The sequence below is a fragment of the Saccopteryx leptura genome, chromosome X (assembly GCF_036850995.1).
Source record: "Saccopteryx leptura isolate mSacLep1 chromosome X, mSacLep1_pri_phased_curated, whole genome shotgun sequence".
Taxonomy (NCBI): Eukaryota; Metazoa; Chordata; class Mammalia; order Chiroptera; family Emballonuridae; genus Saccopteryx; species Saccopteryx leptura.
The window spans coordinates 86,045,388-86,067,264 of NC_089516.1; the positions used below are offsets into that span (position 1 = coordinate 86,045,388).

Here is a 21,877-nt window from a genome sequence, read left to right on the forward strand (position 1 = left end):
CCACCCGGCACGCCCACCAGGGGGCGATGCTCTGCCCATCCGGGGCGTCGCTCTGTCGTGACCAGAGCCACTCTAGCGCCTGGGGCAGAGGCCAAGGAGCTATCCCCAGTGCCTGGGCCATCTTTTGCTCCAATGGAGCCTCAGCTGCAGGAGGGGAAGAAAGAGACAGAGAGGAGGGAGAGGGGGAGGGGTGGAGAAGCAGATGGGTGCCTCTCCTGTGTGCCCTGGCCAGGAATCGAGCCCGGGACTTCCGCACGCCAGGCCGACGCTCTACCACTGAGCCAACCGGCCAGGGCCGAATTTAAATTTTTTTAATTTCTTGATTTTAGAGAGGGAGAGAAGCATTAATTTGTTGTTCCATTTATTTATGCAGTCATTGATTGATTCTTGTATGTGCCCTGACCTTTATTTATTGTTTGTTTGTTTATTTATTTAATTTATTGATTTTAGTCAGAGAGAAAGTAGGGAGAGATAGAAAAGGAGAGAGAGAGAGAGAGAGAGAGAGAGAGAGAGAGAGAAACAGGAACATCAATCTGTTCCTGTATGTGCTCTGACTGGGAATTGAACCGGCAACCTCTGCGCTTCAGGATGAGCTCTAACCAACTGAGCTACCCAGCCAGGGCTAAAAACATAACATCTTGTAGGTGATAAACCTTTGCACACTAGCAGATTCTTTCAAACCCAGGACAACACATATTATTTCATGTGTGTGAATCTCCAATTAACTATATATGGATTTTTATGATGGTCAAGAATTTATAGAAAGTAGTAGGTAAATTTCAGGGCTTACATATAACCATACATTCAACCGTGTTATATGTGTGCGATTTTCTGCATGTATCTGTACATGAGTACATTACTATTTTTTCCTTAAAACAAAGGCTCCTTCATAGATAATACAAATGATATACTATATGCAGAACAGAACAACATCTGGTGCACTGGTTTAATAGAGCATATCTAAAGTTGTACTTATCACTATTCTTTACAGTTTCAATCAAATTTAATTCTTCTACACCTTGGAAGGGCCCAAGGCACTTTATACTCTCTCAGTTGGGTGTTCTTCCAACTCACTTAAAAGTAGCCTATTGGGCTCTGGCCAGATAGCTCAGTATGCACAGAGGTTGCCGGTTCAATCCCCTGTCAGGGCACATTTAGGAACGAATTGATGTTCTTCTCTCTCTCTCTCTCTCTCTCTCTCTCTCTTGCTCTTTTCCTCTCTCTAAAATAAATAAAATAAACAAACAAAATAGCCTATTTAAAAAGATAAAAAAGTAGCCTATTGGTTGCCTGAATCCCTACCTCCAGGATTTTCAGTATTTCAGCCTCTTGCCTTCCCTATATCGTCCGTCTTCCTTTCTCAGTGCTCTTACCCACACACATGGATTTCAGTCCTAACCATGTGCTAATCACTCTCACATGCCTATCTCTAGCCCCAATATCACCCTAAACTACCAGATTCTGTATCCATCTGCCTGTTTAACATCACTATTTTCGTATCTAATAGGCATGTGAAACTTATGTACAAAACTGAGCTCCCGATGCTCCCAACTCCTAAACCTGGTCCTTCTACTGTGTGCCCAACTTCAATTGAGAGCAAATTCATCTTTTTTCAGTTGCCGTGGTTACAACCTTAGGAGTAACTGTTGAAGAAGTCATACTGTCACACTTTTCATCCTACTTCTCAGCTACGGCAGTCAGCTTATGTTTAAAAAAAAACACAGTAAGTCTACTTTTCATAACCTCCCCCCCCCCGTCACCCTCACCACTGTCACCCTCACTCTCTTCACTTGATCAACTTCATTAATCTTCTGATATTCCTCTACTCCTGCCCTATTACAGTCCATTTCTCCATATGGCAGCATGGATGATTTTTTTTTTTATTGATTGATTTTAGAGACATAGAGAGAGAAAGGGACGGAGAGAGGGAGCGATGTGAGAGGGATAAGAGGGATAGAGAGGGAGGGAGAGAATGGGAGGATGGTAGGGAGGGAGAGGAGAGAGAGAGAGAGAGAGAGAGACATTCATTTTTTGTTCCCCTTAGTTGGTGCATTCATTAGTCTATTCTTGTATGTGCCCTGCCTGGAGATTGAAGCCACAACTTTGGTTCTTCGGGACGATGCTCTACTGAGCAACCAGGCCAGGGCCCCTGAATGAGTCTTTTAAACATAAGTCAGATCTCATTACTCCTATCATTTCAACCTGCTCATGGTTTCCCATCACACTCTGAATGAAAGCCAATGTCCGTTCCAGACTGTTTGGTCCTACATCCTCTCATCCCTGGCCATACCTCCAACCTCTCCCAACCACGTTCCCCCTCACTCACCGTGGTCTAGACACACCGGGTCCCTCAAATACTTTATTGCATATAGAAAACTCAGTCTTTTGAATTAGGTGTTTCCATTGCTTGGAACGTCCTTCACTGAGATACAAATATGACTTTTTACTTCAGTTTAATCAAGTTTCTGGTCAAACATTTCCATAATGAGGACTCCCTGCCCACTATATGTAATAATAGCGCCCTCTGGCTTCCCCTATTCTATTACCTTGCTTTATTTTTCCTTATAACACTTATGACTGAATGGAATTATATTGTATTTGTGTTTCCTCCTCCCATGAAAACGAGCACTTTTTTTTTATTCACTATTGTAGTCCAAGTGTAAACAATGGTGCCAAGTGCACAAGTCCTCAATATTTATTTGTTCAGGAGATGAGTAAATAAATACTTGAGTTGCCATGATCAGTTAGATTTCAAAATTATTTGAAATTTATAAATATAAATACACAGGTCTTCATTAAAAAATTGCATTTCTGCAAATTTGCTGATTTGCTGAAATATATCTGTAACTCTGGTCAAAAGCCACAGTGATTCTGTGGCCATTCACAGACACACACGTGTGCAGGGTGCCAACTTTGAGTTTTTCCAGGCCCATGTTTCCAGCTGAGGTCAAACAAGCTGACACTCTGACTTCCTGTTTAAGTCACACACTAGAAATGATTGTCCTTCAGATCTTGGAGTTGCCTTGTTGTTGTTTTTATTTAATTGGGGTACATTTTTTGGTGATCTTACTTTTTAAAACAATCAAGTATAGTACTAAAGTGCTGTCTAGCGTTCCTATGAGTAAGAAAAGTTGTGATGTGCCTGACACAGAGAATATGTGGGTGGAACGGGCTTCATTCAGGCATGAGTCACAGTGCTGTTGGCTGTGCGTTCAATGTTAATGAATCAACCATGTATATTAAATAAGGCGTCTTTAAACAGACATACATAGAAAATGGTTATGTTATGACTGGTTGATGAAAATATTGTGACCAGAGACTCACAGGAACCTGCCCTCATTTTCTTTCCCACGCGATGACGCAGTCTTCGCTAATTCAACACTCATGGTGACTTTACCAAACATAGCTGCTGCAAATGTGCTGTCTGCGCCACACAGAAGCTATTAAAGACACAGTACGATGCTGACAGCAAATATTACCATCGGGTACATTGTGATTAATGTCATCTTACTGTATATAATTTTATTTACATTTATTGTATTTGCATTTGCCATGTCATTAAAGTTCATTAAGACTTGATTTTGGGCCCTGGCTGGCTGGCTCAGGACAAACCCAGGTTCGATTCCTGGTCAGGGCACATAAGAGGAGTGACCATCTGCTTCACTCCTCTCCCTCTCCCCCTTCTCTCTCTCTTCCCCTCCCACAGCCAGTGGCTCAACTGGTCTGAGCATTGGCCTCGGGCACTGAGGATAACTCAGTTGATTCAAGCATTGGCCCCAGACAGGCATTACTGGGTGGATCCTGGTTGGGGCACATGCAGGAGTCTGTCTTTCTATCTCCTCTTCTCTCAGTTCAAAAACAAGGTTGGATTTTGCTCAAAATTTGCAAATTTGCTCAAAATATATTATATTATATGTACATTCTCTGATTCATTTTATTATTTTTTTTCCTGCTTTCCTATTTGGGCTATTTTTAATTATTTACTATTATACATAATGTCACGATGAAATTCTTATATGTAATTCTTAGGGCCCATTTCTAATCATCTTCTTAGCACAAAATAAAAGTTTACAATAAGTTTGAGGCTCTTGATATATTTTGCTCTCCAAAAATTTGAAGTCATCATGCACTTAGACCATTAACACCTAAGTATCTCCGTTACACGAACTGTCCCAGCACTGAATTTCAGATGGAGCTTGTTTTTACCCTCTGCCCACCCAATAGCTGAAAAATTGCATCTCATTGCTTATGTGGATTTCTTTTACTATGGATGAGGTTAGAGATTTTTACAATGCTTTTCTTCTGACGATGTTCCGTCCATGGGTCATTGCACAGGTAAGGGTGAAGACTCTTTAATAAATTTTTAAGTAAGCTGGAATATAAACTGAGGCAATTAACAAAAATGTTTGACATAACTCATTTTTCTTTGAATAACACCTAGTCAGGGTGTTTTCTGATACTAAAAGATGTTATGAATAAAATGCACAAATTAATTTAAAGCACAGACATACTTCCATGAAACAGGTTACTGAAGAAAAGTGACATGTTTTTATAAAGGAATCCAAATGTACATACAACTCAGGGCCCGCAAGTCCTTCTCCTGTTCAATAAACATGTGTCTAGTTAATGTCTATGTCCTTCGGGAAGAGTGGCCAATGGGGATAGTTATTCTTTTTTCATCATGACAGGGTGTGTTAACTATTCTCTGCAGACATGTAGAAGCAAACAGCAATGAAATAAAACCTTTAATTCAAACAATGCCATTTTAAAATACCAACTTATTGTAGTTTCACAGTAAATCAATAAGGGTTTGTATTTGTATATCATTGGGTGTTTCCAATTATAATAATTAATGTTCCCACTGAAATACAGAATTTACCAAGATTTATATTGCTTTCTCAGTTTCTTTTAAATTTATGAATATACTGACTGATGATGGGTCAGTGGATAGAGCCTTGACCCATAGCACCCAGGTTGCTGGTTCAAAATCCAATGTTTACCAAGTCAAGGCATGTGTGGGAAGCAATCAGTGCACTCCTATGTGGAGCAATAAGTTGATTCCCCCCCCCCTCTTCCTCTCTCAAAAAAAATTCAAAAAAAATTTATGAATATAATTTTTGTATTCAATAGCACTCTCAACTCTCTTTTTGGTAATAATCTCGGTGAAAACAACAGGGGATAAAGAAGTAGCAACAGCTTAGCTCTCATTACTGTGTAACCTTAAGCACTTTACTTACTGTTCCTGAGACTCAAGCCCCTTTCCTAAAAAAACATGCCTAAAACAGTGCCTGGCACATAGTAAGCTCTTTATAAATGGCAATGGTTATTATTATCACTATTAGGTGTTAGGAAAAATGCATAATTAAGCGAATAAACAATAGCCACCATAACAGGAGACCTGAGCTTTCTGCCACAGAAGCAAGTAGTATTCATTTCTTTCAAATGCACATCAAAAATGCTTTATTATCAATTTGGTTAGTGATTATAATATTTATAATGCATGTCCTTTTCATTTTCCCCTAAACATTTATTATTAATTATGTAGAACAATTAAAAATTATATGCTTTTCCTTTTCTTCCATGTTTATACATACTAAGGAAAAATGATAATTTAACAAAATAAGAGACTGGAACTTTGCTGATCAACTCTTGAATGTGAAACGATGATTATGCCATAAAATTTACACATGTCACTCAAAATAAAATGAGCCTTTGCGATCATACTTGTAGAGTATTATTTCTAAAAGACTACAAGATGGCAAAGGTAAAATAAAATGTAAGGAAAATAAAATTAATAACATATTACAGTCTTTCAGAGAGCTTTATGATTTAACAAGTGAATTTTCACCTTCATTTAAAAAATAGTACTGAACAAACTAACAAAAACCTGATCAAAGTCATCTGGAATAAACATCATGTTAGCTTGAATAATAAACCATTATTTATGTATTATACCTTTCTTCTAAGGCATTTCCATGCTGAATATGTAACTTTAGTATTATAATCACTGGAAGAATAAGTAGGCTAAACATGACCATGTCTACTTTTCAAATTAAGAAATGTTATTGTACAAATTAGGATACAGGCACTGACAGTTTAAATGGCCAAACTATGATTTGACAAGTAGGTAGTAACAAAGTTGAAACTAGACGAGATAAGTTATGATTTTCATCATTGACATCTTATTTCCAGCATGCTTCTTTAAAATATGACCATACCAGAATCCTTTGCCACAGAGCTACTAGCTTCCAATAAGACTCAGTGCTTTAATTTTATTATTATTATTATCTTATTTATTTATTTATTTATTTATTTATTTATTTATTTATTTAGTGAGAGGAGGGGAGATAGAGAGGCAGATTCCCGTATGTGCCCCAACTGGGATCCACCCAACAACCCACGTCTGGGGTGATGCTCAGACTAACTGAACTATCCTCAGAGCCAACCGAGCCACAGGCTCCTGTAGGGGAGGAGGGAGAGAAAGGAGAGGTAGAGGGGGAGAGAAGCAGATGATTGCTTCTCCTGTGTGCCCTCATTGAACCCAGGACATCTGCATGACGGGCCAATGCTCTATCCATTGAGTCAACTAGCCAGAGCTTCCCTTCATTATTTTAATAAATATTTGAGTAAAAATGTAAGGTCCATTCTGACTGTTTACATAAAAATACCATTAAGGAATCTGAGTCATATGAAAGTGACACAAGTAAATATTATATTTGTTATTTACTAATTTACCTCAAAAATTTGTAGAACCAGTACTCTGGAAAAAGACTCCAATTAAATTTTAAAAAATCACACCAGTAGCATAGTCCCCTTTGACTTGCTCCTTGTGTTCAAGCCACGTTTGAAATGTGTAAAAAGTGGAGAGTGGAAGCAATTGCGTAGGTTGCTGTGACACTGTTCTAATAATCTGCTGAAATCCCTGACCCCTACCTCCCTAACCCTCGCTGGTCCTTAGAGATGACTCCATCAAAAGGGTTCCTAGTGGGAAAAACTGCAGTAACGGTAAAGAAATTGATTGCCAGAGTCCACCCACTTTTCTCTAGTGGTACAAGGGCTTCTCCACTCAGAGCATGAGCTAACTCTGCTGTGACTGCTATGGCAGCAGAGAGCGGGCTCCTTCTTCATTTCTGTTGTTCTTCCCACATCCCTCCCGCTCCCTTCTCCATCTCAACGTTAACACTCAACGTCAGTCCTTTCATTTCTTGTATCAAATACGTCGTGACTTCTACTTCAAAAGTCAATCCAGTTATGGCATCTGATGTATGAATAGTCACTTTTCAACTAATGAGCTTGAATCCACAATGAGATAAAACTGAACAAGCCCTGGCCAGATAGCTCAGTTGGTTATCGTATCATCCTGAAGCACAGAGGTCGCCGGTTTGATCCCCAGTCAGGGCACATACAGAAACAAAGAGATGTTCCTCTTTCTCTCTCTCTCTCTCCCCCTTTTCTCTCTTTCTAAAATCATTAAAATAAACAATTTTTAAAAAACTAAGCAATATTCTCACACATCCTATTTCCTGATATTGAAGCAAAGATAATGGTGATAACAATGACAACAGTGACAGACTTGGTGAAAATTTTAACTCAGGATATGCGCAGGACATGTTAGGATTCAATGCTATACAAGACAGAGCAATATTGATAACAACTATAGAAAGATCACCCTGAATGTTTACATAGTCTAGATGCAGCTAGAAGGTTTTTTCCTTCCTTATTTTTTAATACTACAGTACACTCATCTATTCTTAGACTAAAAGATACTTTGACAAAATCCTTAAGTGGCATACAATTTGTTGAGAAATAATTATTATTTACAATAACATCAGATCAACTCTGACAACAAATATTCATACAAGTGTGATTATAACAAAGCACCAGTTAAAATATGAAGACCTTTTGAATTAAAATGCAGTAACTTTCTCACTTTTTATAAGACATGGCCTATTTGAAAAATTTAAATGCTGGCTTTTAAAGAATGCATTATTGAGCCATGCAGACCCTGTGCCCCAGGGGACCAGTCGAACAGATCTTTGTGGACTAAACACACCCATGAAACCAGCGTCTACCTCAAGACACTGTAGCGACCAGCACCCAGGAAGCCCTCACACAATCCTTTCCCCTTATTACCCACCCCATGATTAACAGTTATACTGATTTCTAACATGACAGATTAGTTTTATTTTATTAAAGATTTTTTTTTACTTTTATTAATTTTTAGAGAGGAGAGAGAGTGAGAGAGTGAGAGGGAGAGAGAGACAGAGAGAGAGAGAGAGACAGAGAGACAGAGAGACAGAGAGAGAGAGAAGGAGGAGGGAGGAGCAGGAAGCATCAACTCCCATATGTGCCCTGACCAGGCAAGCCCAGGATTTTGATCCGGCGACCTCAGCATTCCAGGTCGACGCTTTATCCACTGCACCACCACAGCTCAGGCCTAAAGATTTTTAAGACATTATTTTAGAGAGAGGAAAGAGAGCAAGAGAGAGAGAGAGAGAGAGAAGGAGGAAGGACAGGAAGCATCAACTCCCATATGTGCCTTGACCGGGCAAGCCCAGGGTTTTGAACCAGCGACCTTAGTGTTCCAGGTCGATGCTTTATCCACTACATCAGGACAGGTTAGACAGATTAGTTTTAAAGAACACTATTTAAATACCTGGTTTGCTACTTCTTGCTCAACGTGTCAGAAGTTGAAATTATATATCTGCAAATGTATGTTAGTCCATTTAAGTACCCAGTGTAGGGTTAAATCAAGACAGTGACAAGGGTGAGGCTGATGTTCAGTAAGCGTTTCCTGAGCTGAGCTTACTACTATCCCAGCCTTATGTCAGACGTTGCCCTAAAACAGAAGACAAATGACATCATATGCTATGTCTGAGAGCATCACGAAGGGATGTGACCATAGTCACGGAAATGCTTATATTGGAATGCAAGAGCTTGCCAGATCAACTCCCAAAGTAAGACGTGCAATGGAGTGCCTTAGGCCAGGAAGGAAGAGAGAGACCGTGTAAAGCCAGAACATTTGGGGAAAAGTCTTTATCAAGGGGAGAGATTTGAGCTGGGACTTCAAAACTATACTAAGGGCCATATGTTTTTTTTACATAATATGAAAAAATGCTCAATTTCATTAGCTATAAGGGAAATAAAAAATAAAACCAGAGTGAGTTATCACCTCACACTTGTTAGAATGACTTATCTGAAAGACAAGTAACAACAAGTGTTGGAGAGGTTGTGAAGAAAAATGAACCCTTGTAACTGTTGGTGGGAATGTAAATTGGGACAGCTACTATAGAAACCAGTATGGAGCTTCCTCAAAAAATTTTAGAAAAAAGCTACCATATGACCCAGCTATCCCTCTTCTGAGTATCCTAAAATCTGAGAGACATTTATTCATAAAGATATATAAACCTCTGTTTACTGTTGCATTACTCAGGGTGGCCAAGACATCAAATGACCTAACTGTCCTTTGATATATGACTAAATAAAGAAGATATGGTACATATACACAATGGAGTATGACTCAGCCATAAGAAATGATGAAATACTGACATTTGCTACACCACAGATGGATCTTGAAAATACCATGCTAAGCAAAATAAGTCAGACGGAAATAAACAAGTACCATATGAATTCATTCATATGTGGAATTTAAAACAGAAAATAACCAACAAAACAACCCCCTCAAAAGCCTCAAAAAAAAAAAAAAACCCTCATAGACACAGACAACAGAATGGTGGATAACAGAAGAGAAGCGGGGGGTTGAAGAGAGTAAAGGTCAAATATATGGTGACGAAGGGAGACTTGACTTGGATGGGTGAACACACAATGCAGTACGCCGATGATGCATTATAGAATTATACACCTGATATTTATGTAATCTTATAAACCAATGTCATCTCAATAAATTTAATTAAAAAAATTTTAAAGAGGCCTGACCTGTGGTGGCACAGTGGATAAAGCGTCGACCTAGAAATGCTGAGGTTGCCGGTTCGAAACCCTGGGCTTGCCTGGTCAAGGCACATATGGGAGTTGATGCTTCCAGCTCCTCCCCCTTTCTCTCTGTCTCTCCTCTCTCTCTCTGTCTCTCCCTCTCCTCTCTAAAATGAATAAATAAATAAAAAAACTAAGCTTTAAAAAAAAATTTTAAAGATACTTAGGGTTGAAAAGTGCTGAGGGAAGGGGTGGCATTTCAGTATGGGAAATGTTCCGATACCTAGGCTCTGAGATAGCCAGGGCAGTGGCATGAGATAGAAGGCTACGCGCAAAAATGCCTAGCAGAAAGGGCCCGGGGAAGCAAAAGCCAAGGCGCCCTGACAAAGGCCTATGTGAGTCTAGAAAAAAAGGCTGATTCAATTATATCTTTTGGGGGGAGGCAGAAGGGACAGAGATGAGAAGCATCAACTCATAGTTCCGGCACCTTAGTTGTTCATTGATTGCTTTCTCATATGTGCCTTGATGGGGGGGGGGGGGACTCCAGCTGAGCCAGTGACCCCTTGCTCAAGCCAGCAACCTTGGGCTCAAGCCAGCGAACCCATGCTCAAGCTGGTGAGCCCGCACTCAAGCCAGTGACCTTTGATTTCAAGCCAGCGACCTTGGACTTCAAGCCAGTGACCTTTGGGCTCAAGCCAGAGATTTGGCAGTCATGGTTATGATCCTACTGTCAGCCATCTCGGGGTTTCAAACCTGGGTCCTCAGTGTCCCAGGCTGACACTTTATCTACTGCGCTCAATTATATCTTAATAAAGCTGTTTAATTTTTTTAATTATAAAGAAAAATAAAGGATAACTCTAGAGTGAAGGAGACTGACAAATAACACCTTAATCGAATGATCAAAGTTAGTATCACCAGTAATGAGACAAAGTGAAATCGTGCACCATCAGATAGGATGTAACGAGAATAACAGAGCATGATTACTGGATGTTTCCAGATTGACAGAGACTAAAGGGATATGAAAAGTAATTGTAAAACTTGATGACTGGGTCATTTTGGACATTTTGGGGACAACTGGCAAATTTTGAATGTTAGTAATCAAATAGTTGGAATGTATCAGTGTTAATTTCTTAATTTGGATGGCTGTATTGTAGATGCATAGAAAAACATCTTCATAAGAAAAACATAGTAAAGTATTCAAGGTGATAGAATATCATGTTAGCACCTTATTTTTAAATGGTTCAGAGGGGAAGAAAAGTTTTTTATACTGTAAAAAACAATTAATTTATGTTGAAACATTTTATTCCAATCCAACTGGCCATGGTCTCTGCTTACTTTCACTGTTAACTGAAGATATTGGTGTTTTCTACAGTTTCCTCTAGAAATAAAAATGAACTGGAATGTTTAAATACATTATGAATTGAAAAAACTGGTTGGGCCGTGGCCAGATAGCTTGGTTGGTTAGAGCATCACCCTGATATGTGAAGGTTGCCAGTTCGATCCCTGGGTAGGAAACATACAGGAACAGATTGGTGTTTCTCTCTCTGTTCCTTCCTTTTTAAAATCAATAAAGAAAATTTTAAAAATTATATCTTAAAAAAACAACAACACTGGGTAGTAATAACTAGATTACTAACCACTAAGAAAGCATGACTTTCTTTTGTAAGTACTCTTGACATTTCAGACTGAAAAGGTATTTTTTATACATGTTGTAGACCTCTTATGGTTTCCACTATTTTTAAACAATACAGTGTTTTAAAAAATAATACGGGGCCCTGGCCGGTTGGCTCAGTGGTAGAGCGTCAGCCTGGCGTGCAGAAGTCCCGGGTTCGATTCCTGGCCAGGGCACACAGGAGAAGCGCCCATTTGCTTCTCCACCCCTCCCCCTCTCCTTTCTCTCTGTCTCTCTTTTCCTCTCCCGCAGCCAAGGCTCCATTGGAGCAAAAGATGGCCCGGGCGCTGGGGATGGCTCCTTGGCCTCTGCCCCAGGTGCTAGAGTGGCTCTGGTCGCAACAGAGCGACGCCCCAGAGGGGCAGAGCATTGCCCCCTGGTGGGCAGAGCGTCGCCCCCTCGTGGGCGTGCCGGGTGGATCCTGGTCGGGTGCATGCGGGAGTCTGTCTAACTGTCTCTCCCCGTTTCCAGCTTCAGAAAAAGAAAAAATAATAATAATACGGTTGACTTGGTAAGAGTAAGGAACAAAGAAGTATAAAAAACTAGGAAATGTATGAGTTTGATTCCCTAAAACAATATTCCTTTAAATTCTGTAAGATATTTATAGTGTTGACATAATAAATACTTTTTGCTAAATAAATTAAATTCTAAGTTATTTTTTAACAGTATGCATAAAAAAGTCCAAGGAAGCTAAATAAAGAATTTAAATTTTTTATTAAAATGATGTAATGATAAGATATGTACTCAGTTTAACTCAGACTGTTAACTTTTAAGGAACATCAATGCTATTGGTGTTTTGTCTCATCAGTATATGTCGTTCTGCAGTTCCAAAAAGTTAGACAGAAACTCAGAGTTTACATCTTGCTAGGTAATCTTACAGTTTAATACTTTCTCATATCTCGGGTCCTATGAGTCACTGAACATTAAATGCTCTAAAAAGAGTAGGATTTTGTTCTACAGCTCAAAGATTTTTCAAGAAAACCAATAGTGGACAATATGAAGGTAATTTTTTTTTCAGGCATTAGAATAAAAGATAGAAGTTTCCATAGTTGGTTCGCTATTACATTGCAACAGACAGTTGGCTACCATTAGTTCCCAAGAGTCTTTTAATCCTTACTGTTCACCACAAACCTTTAAGGTGTGGTGGTTCCCAAAAGTTTAGGTACTCTCTATCACTAACTTGATCGTTTCCAATTTTAACTTTCTCCTTGAAAGAAGTAAAATATGGACCAGGAAGTAAGTCCTACTGTCCCCTTTAGTCTAACTCATCTTATTTTTCCTCTCATATTTAGAGCAAACAGCAATTTTCAGGTTGTTAGACTCTATTTGTCAATATCCCACAATGTCTTATTATGAAATATGCCTGCTGCACTAAAATTATATGCAAAGATTCAACTTAATAGGCCCTGGCAGGTTGGCTCAGTGGTAGAGAGTGGGCCAGGCATGTGGATGTCTCAGGTTTGATTCTCGGTCAGGGCACACAGGAGAAGCAATCATCTGCTTCTTCATCCCTTCCCTTCCACCCCCCTCTTCCCTCCTGCAGCCCTGGCTCAATTAGAGTGAGTTGGCCACGGGTGCTGAAGATGGCTCCATGGCCTCCACCTCAGGTGATAAGAAGAGCTCAGTTAAAGATGGCCCGGGCGCTGGGGATGGCTCCTTGGCCTCTGCCCCAGGTGCTAGAGTGGCTCTGGTCGCGGCAGAGCGACGCCCCGGAGGGGCAGAGCATTGCCCCCTGGTGGGCGTGCCGGGTGGATCCCGGTCGGGTGCATGCGGGAGTCTGTCTGACTGTCTCTCCCCGTTTCCAGCTTCGGAAAAATACAAAAAAAAAAAAAAAAAAAAAAAAAAAAAAAAAAAAAAAAGAAGAGCTCAGTTGCTGAGCAACGAAGCAAGGGCCCCAGATAGGCAGAACATCGCCCCCTACTGGTCTTTCTAGGTGGATCACAGTCAGGGTACATACAGGGGTCTGACTCTGCCCTCCCTGCTTTCACTAAAATAAAAAAAAATAATTAAAAAGAAAAAAAGATTTAACCTAATAAACATTTATTGATCCTTTACTTCTCCCTGAGCTGTTTTGCTAGCACTGAAATGACAGTGACAAGAGAGGCATATTTCTTGTCATGGAGGACCTCAATCTAGGAGGTACATAGAGAAGGAAACAATTAAATAAAAAATGACAATGTGTTATGTACTATGTCACTAATAAGGCTAACACGTTATCATGACATAAGGAAAAGAGAGGTTGATTGTGTCAAAATGGGGCTAGCAACACTGTGGACCACTCCAGAGAGCAAGGAGCATTAACACTCTGGGAAGCCTTTTATTTGGCCAGCATGCACTTTCTACATGTTTCCCAATATGTGAGCATAATTCCTCCACTGTATATTTTAAACCCTAGAGGAAGCAATAATGGAGCTGAGCTATATTTTAAAAAACAACTCCAGATGAGGTCTGCCAACTGTCCTGGACTCCCCGCCCAGCTACGCGCTTCCCTCATCACTCTGGGCCTCAGTCTCTCGAACTGCAAAGTGATGAACTCGGAATAAATGCCACCATATTTCGTCCCTTTTTAGCAAGGACGCGATGATTTCGACAGTTTCTGCCAGCTCTGGAGTTTCAGAAAAAGTCGTTTTGGTTTTTTTTTTTTCATCCTCCCTGACCTTTTTACTCTGTTGTTATATCCTTTTGTCTTTTTCTTTACTTCATACACCTTTCCCTATAATATTGCCTGCAATCTGAACTCTCATCATTATCAAGCCTATGAACATGTCGGAATGAATAAACAGGTAATCAGAGTTACTTATTACAACATGAAAAGATGGCAAATACCAGAGACGGAGTTGGTCATTACAATTTATCATAATTGATTTATTTCAAAAGAAATCAACACTGTTTATAAGAAACTGAACCAGCTTTTATTTTGTGGGACGGCACTAATTTAACCGTAGTGGAATTATGAAAAACCTTAGGATTAATAGTGCCTTCAAATACGTTAATATAATTTTTCCCTGTTGAGTGGAATAGTTTTAATTAAGCTTTACTAACCCCTTTGGTTTAATCCCTGGAGCCGACCTATAAAACACTAGAGGTTTTAAATCAAACCGTAAAAATCCTCAAAGCTCTAAGTGAAAGTGGTAGCCCCAGGCGAGGGGAAAACAATAAAGGGTTTATAAAATACGTCTAGTAAACTAGCAATGCTTTCCACAAGATATAGCTCTGTATCTATTAAATAGAATATGTATACACACATATAATCTTTAAAATTAATCATTGGGGGAAAAGTAATTGTGGCTCATCAAAAATATTTTCAATATTTTAAAGGCATCGGGGTCTCTATAGCAACCAGTTCTTCCCTCTCTAAAGGCTCATTGGTATGTCAAACATGAAGGAGAGGACCTGCAGATTTATAATTTAACCTACAATAAAATGACCAGAGCAAGATTATTTTACTAATTACACTGGTAATAAAACTACATTGTGCTATTTGATTTGGAACCTCAGAAGGGCTCTGAGAATATCTGTTTAGAAGCAAGGCAGGCATGCTCCCCCACACCCGAGCTGGTTGCCTCCCTCATCCCTGAAATAATAGCGAAATAGATAAATAAACAAGTGAAATCAAACCAAAACAAAACCACTCCATCATTCTTCAGGAGAGACTTCATACATTTCTCCCACCCAAGTACCCCTAATGGAAGGGAAGATTGAACACGTACCCTTAGGGATCTATAACTAGTTTGAAATTTCTTTGAAGTCATATGTTTTATTTTAAAATTTCATGTGGATTTTGCATTCCACCCCATAATATATATCTGTTTTAATGGAAAAGTGATGTGTTTTCTCCCGACATCTTTGAATTGCAGAGTTCCAGGAAAATAAGCTAAGTGTGTACCACAGCTTTGCATCTTCCAAGACGCGCACGGTTTTAGAAGCTTAGTTTTACCAGGAAATAAAGGCAATTGCAACACAAATTTTCTCACAGATCTCACATATTTCCTTCCTTCCGTTTTCCTTTTGCTTCAAAGTCATTTTTTTTCCTTTGCCAGTTAATCTGAGACCTAGGACTTCAGAACCAAACTGAAATAAATGTGTTATTTGCTATACGAGACAGGAAAGATTCTAACGCTATCAAAATAAGAACTTGGGTCCTAATAATTCAAAGACATCGAAAAAAAGGTGTTAGTCGCCATGCAACTGTTCTTTAACATTGAGTTAGAGTCCCATCGTTAACTAAATTAGTTATATAGCCCTTTAGCTTGAAAAAACAGGTCCAGTTTTTGGTTTTGTTTGTAAAGGTGATCATTTCACAAGATTAGCAAGTACAATGAATTATATAATGTTGATCTCTTTTTGTTTGCTGGTGGACGGTGAATAAGATGCTCTACACAGTGCAGAAGCTGACAGATGAGACTGAACAGGACTGAAATGTACATTAAGCAAACAAGGTAAATTAGACTCAAACACCAAGGGAAAGTATCTAACCACAAATAAAAGACTACTGGCTTGACCTTTCGTCACGTTTTGTATTTTTCCTGCAGACTAAATTCAAATGAGTAGCAAACTATTACGGGGTGGGGAGAATAAAAGGAAATCGATTCTGAACAGTGATTTGACAAGCGACAGTCAGCTGTTTTAGCTGAGATTTCCTGGCAAGGGAGGCAGCATGCAGTCGTACACAGAGAAAGGAATAAAAACGGCTCAAGAGAAAATACAGCCGGGCACACTGAAATGAAAGGGAGGAGAAAATAAAAGAGGGATGAATGCAGGCAAAATGTGCTTAAGAACTTTCAGAGTTTAAAGAAAAAGATCTAGTGAAAATAACTTGAGAATGGGATTGCTGCATCCCAGAGAGCGATGTAGGAAGAGGATTTCTGGCAACAGGCTTTTGAGTACACTGGCAGGAAGAATACACAGAAGCAGAAATCATCAAAATACAGCAGATTGGTCTCTTGAAATGGACAGGGAGGAAGAAGTTGGTTATATTGTAAAAGAAAGATATGAAAGGACTGACCAGAAGCCCAGACACAGGAACTGAATGTATTACATACTTAGCTGAGACTGGAGGAACTAGCGGAACCCTTGTGATTATGATTATTCCCTTGAAACAAAGCAATATCAATGGCTACACTATTTACTACCACGTGCATCAATTACTACCACGACTACTACTAATAAATATAGCAGTAGCCTTGCTTGTGGTGGGGCAGTGAATAGAGTGTCGACCTGGAATGCTGAGGTCGCCGGTTTGAAACCCTCGGCTTGCCTGGTCAAGGCACATACGAGAAGCAATGAGTGAACAAATAAAGTGAAACAACTATGATCTTGCTCATTACCCCTTCCCATCCTCCATCTCTAAAATAAATAAATAAAATCTTAAAAAAAAATAGCAGCATAGCAACAACTGCACAGTTATTAAGTGCCAAGCCTTTGACTGTATGTGTTCAACATATTAATTAGTTTTTTACTGTTACTTTGTTACTGTCATTTCCATTTTTTTTATTTATTTATTTTTCTTTTTTTAAGTGAAAGGAAGGGAAATAGACAGACTCCTGCATGCGCCCTGACTGGGATCCACCCAGCAAACCCTGTCTGGGGCTGATGCTCGAATCAACCGAGCTATCTTCAGTGCCCAGGGCTGAGACACTCTAACAACCAAGCCACTGGCTGTGGGACGAAAACATAGAGGGAAAGGGGAGAGGGAGAGGAAGAGAAGCAGACAGTTGCTTCTCATGTGTATCCTGACTGGGAAATGAACCCGGGACGGGCCGATGCTCTATCCAGTGAGCCATCAGACAGTGCTATCATTTTCAATTTACAGATGAGGAAATCAAAACATGTAAGTTAAAATTACTAGTTCAAGGTTATAGAACTGATAAGTAATAGAGCTGGGATTAGAACTTTATAATACCTAATTCAAAAGGCTATGCCATATAGGCTGCCATCATCAACAACCATAGCAGCTCAAAGCCTGTACAATATGATACAGATACATATATAGATAACAGGTATTTAGAGTAAAAAATCAAAGCTTATATAATATATACTTTTTAAATTAAGTAAAAGGCAGGGAGGCAGAGACAGACTCTCGCATACCCTCTGACTGGGATTCACCTGGCAAACCCACTAGGGGCTGGTGCTCTGCCCATCTGGGGCGATTGCTCTGTTGCTTGGCAACCAAGCTATGTTAGTGCCTGACATGAGGCCATTGAGCCTCAGCACCTGGGGCCATTTTTGCTCAAATCATTCAAGCCATGGCTGTGGGATGGGAAAGAAGAGAGAGAGATGTGAGATAAAGGGAGAAGCAGATGGGCGCTTCTCCTATGTGCCCTGACCAGGAATAGAACCCGTGACTTCCACAGGCCAGGCCGCTGCTCCACTGCTGAGCTAACCAGCCAGAGCCTATAATCTTCATTCTTCATTCCAGAGTTCATTAGACTTCTTTCAGATCATTTTGGCTAAAAATAAGTTGATCAGATATATTCATATAAAGTATCCTTCAAAAAATACTTTAAAAATTTGTAAAATTGACAGATAATTTCATGTAAACATATCCTGGATATGCTTCCACTGAAAATCTTTCCGATATTGAATCTACACATTAAAGAAATAAAATTTAGAGAAAAACTCTGGTCAAGGGCAATGAAAAAGTAATAATAGCCTGGAAATATTCTAATTTCACAATGATATTTTTGGTGACACTTTGCATGTTTCAAATTATAATACACATTTTTAAAATATTACTATTATTACATAATAGTTATGTTAGTAAATATGACTCTAGTCACAAAGGTGTGTTTATAAATTTCAGGACCAAAATATAAAAATTCTTTAGAAAAACAATTGACAGAAAGCTGCTATTATGGTTGTAGTGAATATAATTATCCTTTGGATTATAAAATATTTTCATACAAAAGAAAGCAAATAGTCCAATGGAGCCATAGCTTTGCTTCAAGTGTTATTCTGGCTCTTGGACTGCAAAATGCAACACACTGGACTCAAGTAAAGAAATATGTTGAGGATTTGGTTGACAAGACCAGACCAGCAGAGACAACCACAAACAATATTACACAAAGAGTTTTATAGACACACGTTCATCTCCTTTGAAGGACAAAAACTGGTTTATCTGGATTGTTAGAAACCTGTGAAATGCATATGCTTCTGAGTCTTTTCTTTTTTTAAGCGAGAAAGAGATAGGAAGGCAGAGATATAAGAAGCATAAATTCTTTGTTGTGGTTCCTTAGTTGTTCAATGATTGCTTTCTCATATGTGCCTTGACTGGGGGAGCTCCAGCCAAGCCAATGACCCCTTGCTCAAGCCAATAACCTAGGGCCCAAATCAGCGACCATGGGCTCAAGCCAGCAACTTTGGGCTCAACCCAGTGACCACGGGGTCATATCTATGATCCTGTGCTCAAGCAGGTGAGCCCATGCTCAAACCGGATGAGCCCGCGCATAAGCTGGCAAAGTGGGGTCTCACACCTGGGTCTTCAGCATCCCAGGTCAATGCTCTATCCACTGCACCACTGCCTGGTCAGGATACTTTTGAGTCTTTACTGAAAATCCTCAGTTACAGAAAAACATATTTTCTACAGTGCAATTTCACATACAAGATTTATGGCATACTTGAGAGAGAAAATGTACTTCAAATCCATACAATCTCACCTTCAAGAAATGTTTCCTTAACCTCCTTTCTTTCACTTGCCAACTTCTCACTGGAGTAGACAATACTCAGTAACCAACAAAGCGGATTAACTCAAATTACAATCTAAGAGACATTGTTGACCGCATCTTGTGTTACTCCCTGGTGCCAACTTCTGCCTATTCTAGTCCTTTATTGTATTTATTTATTTTTGTGACAGAGACAAAGAGAGGCGGCAGCAAGAGGGACAGACAGGGACAGACAGAGAGGAAGGGAGGGAGATAAGAAGCATCAATTCTTCGTTGCATCAATTCTTTGTTGCAGCACCTTAGTTGTTCATTGATTGCTTTCTCATATGTGCCTTGACCAGGGGGCTACAGCAGACCGAGTAACCCCTTGCTCAAGCCAGCGACCTTGGGCTTCAAGCCAGTGACCATGGGGTCATGTCTATGATCCCACGCTCAATCCCGCGACCCTGTGCTCAAGCCAGTGACCTTGGAGTTTCAAACCTGGGTCCTCCCCATCCCATTCTAGTCCTTCAATGATGCCCCTGCTGCCACCACATGAAGACCAGACTGCTTAGAATAACCCAAGGATCTCTGAGAGAACCCCACCTTACTGCTCCCCTCAGAGTCTACCACCCTCTCCTGTCCTGACACATGCTGCCATTGGGCCTGCTCATACTGCCCTTTCCATGTCTATAAATATCCTACTCTCAGGCTTCACCCTGTTGGCCTCTTCCAGGAAGCCTTCCCTTATCTAACCATTCAGAAGTACTTTCTCATGTAAAATATAGTACATAATCTTTTTGCATAGCACTTCTCACATTCATCCTCGTTTTATAAATTTACTTGTATGTATGTCTTTTCTTACTTCCTAGATTTGAAACACACTCAAGCAAGAAATGCCTCACAAGCATTCTGATATCACCATAAGCCCCACAGTGTGGTCCTTTGCAAACAATACGCACTCCAGTGTTTATAAAATGTACAAACGAGCGTACTATCTGATCAGAGATACGAAGGCTTCAATAACCTAGCAGTGTTCAAATATAAAGGCAGTAAAAAGCAGGTCATTAAAGTACACTACGCCGTCAGATATAACCTAATAGAAACTGTCTTCCTGTTTTTCTTATCTTGGTAAAGAAACATAAAAAAATATAATTCACGTTTACAGATTATTTAATCTTACCATTTAATATAGTATCACAGTATTTACGATACTTAAGCAAAGAACAGTCTCCATGCGGACACAGAGTCATTACCTTTGCTTGCACTTTCCACGTGTTCCAGTTCTTCAGGAAATTTCAGGATATCCCGGTATTTTTCCTCACAAAGTTCAGCAATGAAATGCAAGAGGGTTGTTTTTTGATCCGCTGATTTAGTGTCTCTGATCTGGAAGGAAATACCAAAAATGTTAGTACTTTTCAGTTAACAGAAACATTGACTATTTTTTTCCCTTTTAAATAAGTGGACTGAATAAACTCAATCCATTGGAACTAATTAAAAGAAAAGTTTGGGGTAGGTTCATTTTCAAATGAACTCCCCGTTTTAAAAGCGAGACGGATGACCAAACAAAGTGAAAAATTGCACTTAAATCTCTCTTTTTAAATATGTCTAAATTACTATGGCAAAATAAACAAAGTCTTTTCATGAGAAAACCACTTTCATTTAAGTACGGATAACAACAGCCCAAGGTAATGTGTGCTCTGTCACTGGTGTTCTGTCCTTTGCTTTATTACAGAAATGCATTTTTAAAAGCTAGATTAATTTGTGAGGGTCCATTTATCTCTAGCCATCATTGATGCAAATTAATGGAAAAGAGTAAACACATTTTAGCCTCCTTTACTTGCGTGGACCATCAGAAAAGAATAACTGGCAATTGCATTTGCGGATTTATAAACAGAACTTGAGCGTGCAATCGTGATCATGTGACAAAGTTTATTTGTCCACTTACATGTTGTACACCTTTTGCAGAGACACTAGGAAAGAGATGCTACCGTTAGAATGATAAAAGTCTTTCAAGGAGAGGACACAAAAAAAATCTATGATGACAATCAAAGTGTTTTCCTTAATATAACTCTCATACTAGACTAAGCTGCAAATGAAATAAAGGATTTACTGAAAAACAATGGATAAACATGGCATAAAGTATCAAGTTTTCTCATTCTATTGGAAGTTTTAATTCTATAATCCTTAGATGATGGGTTTGTCTACTGATGCTCATACTGATTCGGGGTTTTGGGCATTAAGGATTACTCTGTTTAGAATAAATGAGTATTCTTCACAAACAGGTTTATAAAAAGGCTGGGTAGGATATTTAGGTAATTACAGAGTAATTTAATCTTATTGTTTTAGTGACTCAGACAAAAAAAAAAACTTGCTTTAAGTAACTGTTGGGCAGATAAAATATATTATGCTCACTTTGTTAAAGATGGTGCTGCCCACGTGGAGGCTGTTGCCCAGGTGATATTAATGTGTGTTGGCAGTGGGCTAAAGGCAGGCAGAATCCTTGTAGCCTGGGGTTTGGTTTTGGGATTAAGCCTTTCCCACCCTTTTTGATATGGGGTGGTACAATCCAATCATGCCTCAGAGAAGTGACTTTGTATTAGAGACTTCCCTATTTTGTATATTGGATTAAAGG

The 21,877-nt window shown here is 39.4% G+C and overlaps 1 protein-coding gene across 1 annotated transcript in view; it reads right to left on the reverse strand.

Moving 5' to 3' along the window:
* Positions 1–21,877, reverse strand: part of DIAPH2 (diaphanous related formin 2) — a 983,541-nt gene that overhangs the window by 471,686 nt on the left and 489,978 nt on the right. Inside the window, exon 23 of the mRNA XM_066356043.1 lies at positions 20,499–20,628. Coding sequence (XP_066212140.1) covers positions 20,499–20,628 — 130 coding nt within the window. The remainder of the gene's footprint in view (positions 1–20,498; positions 20,629–21,877) is intronic.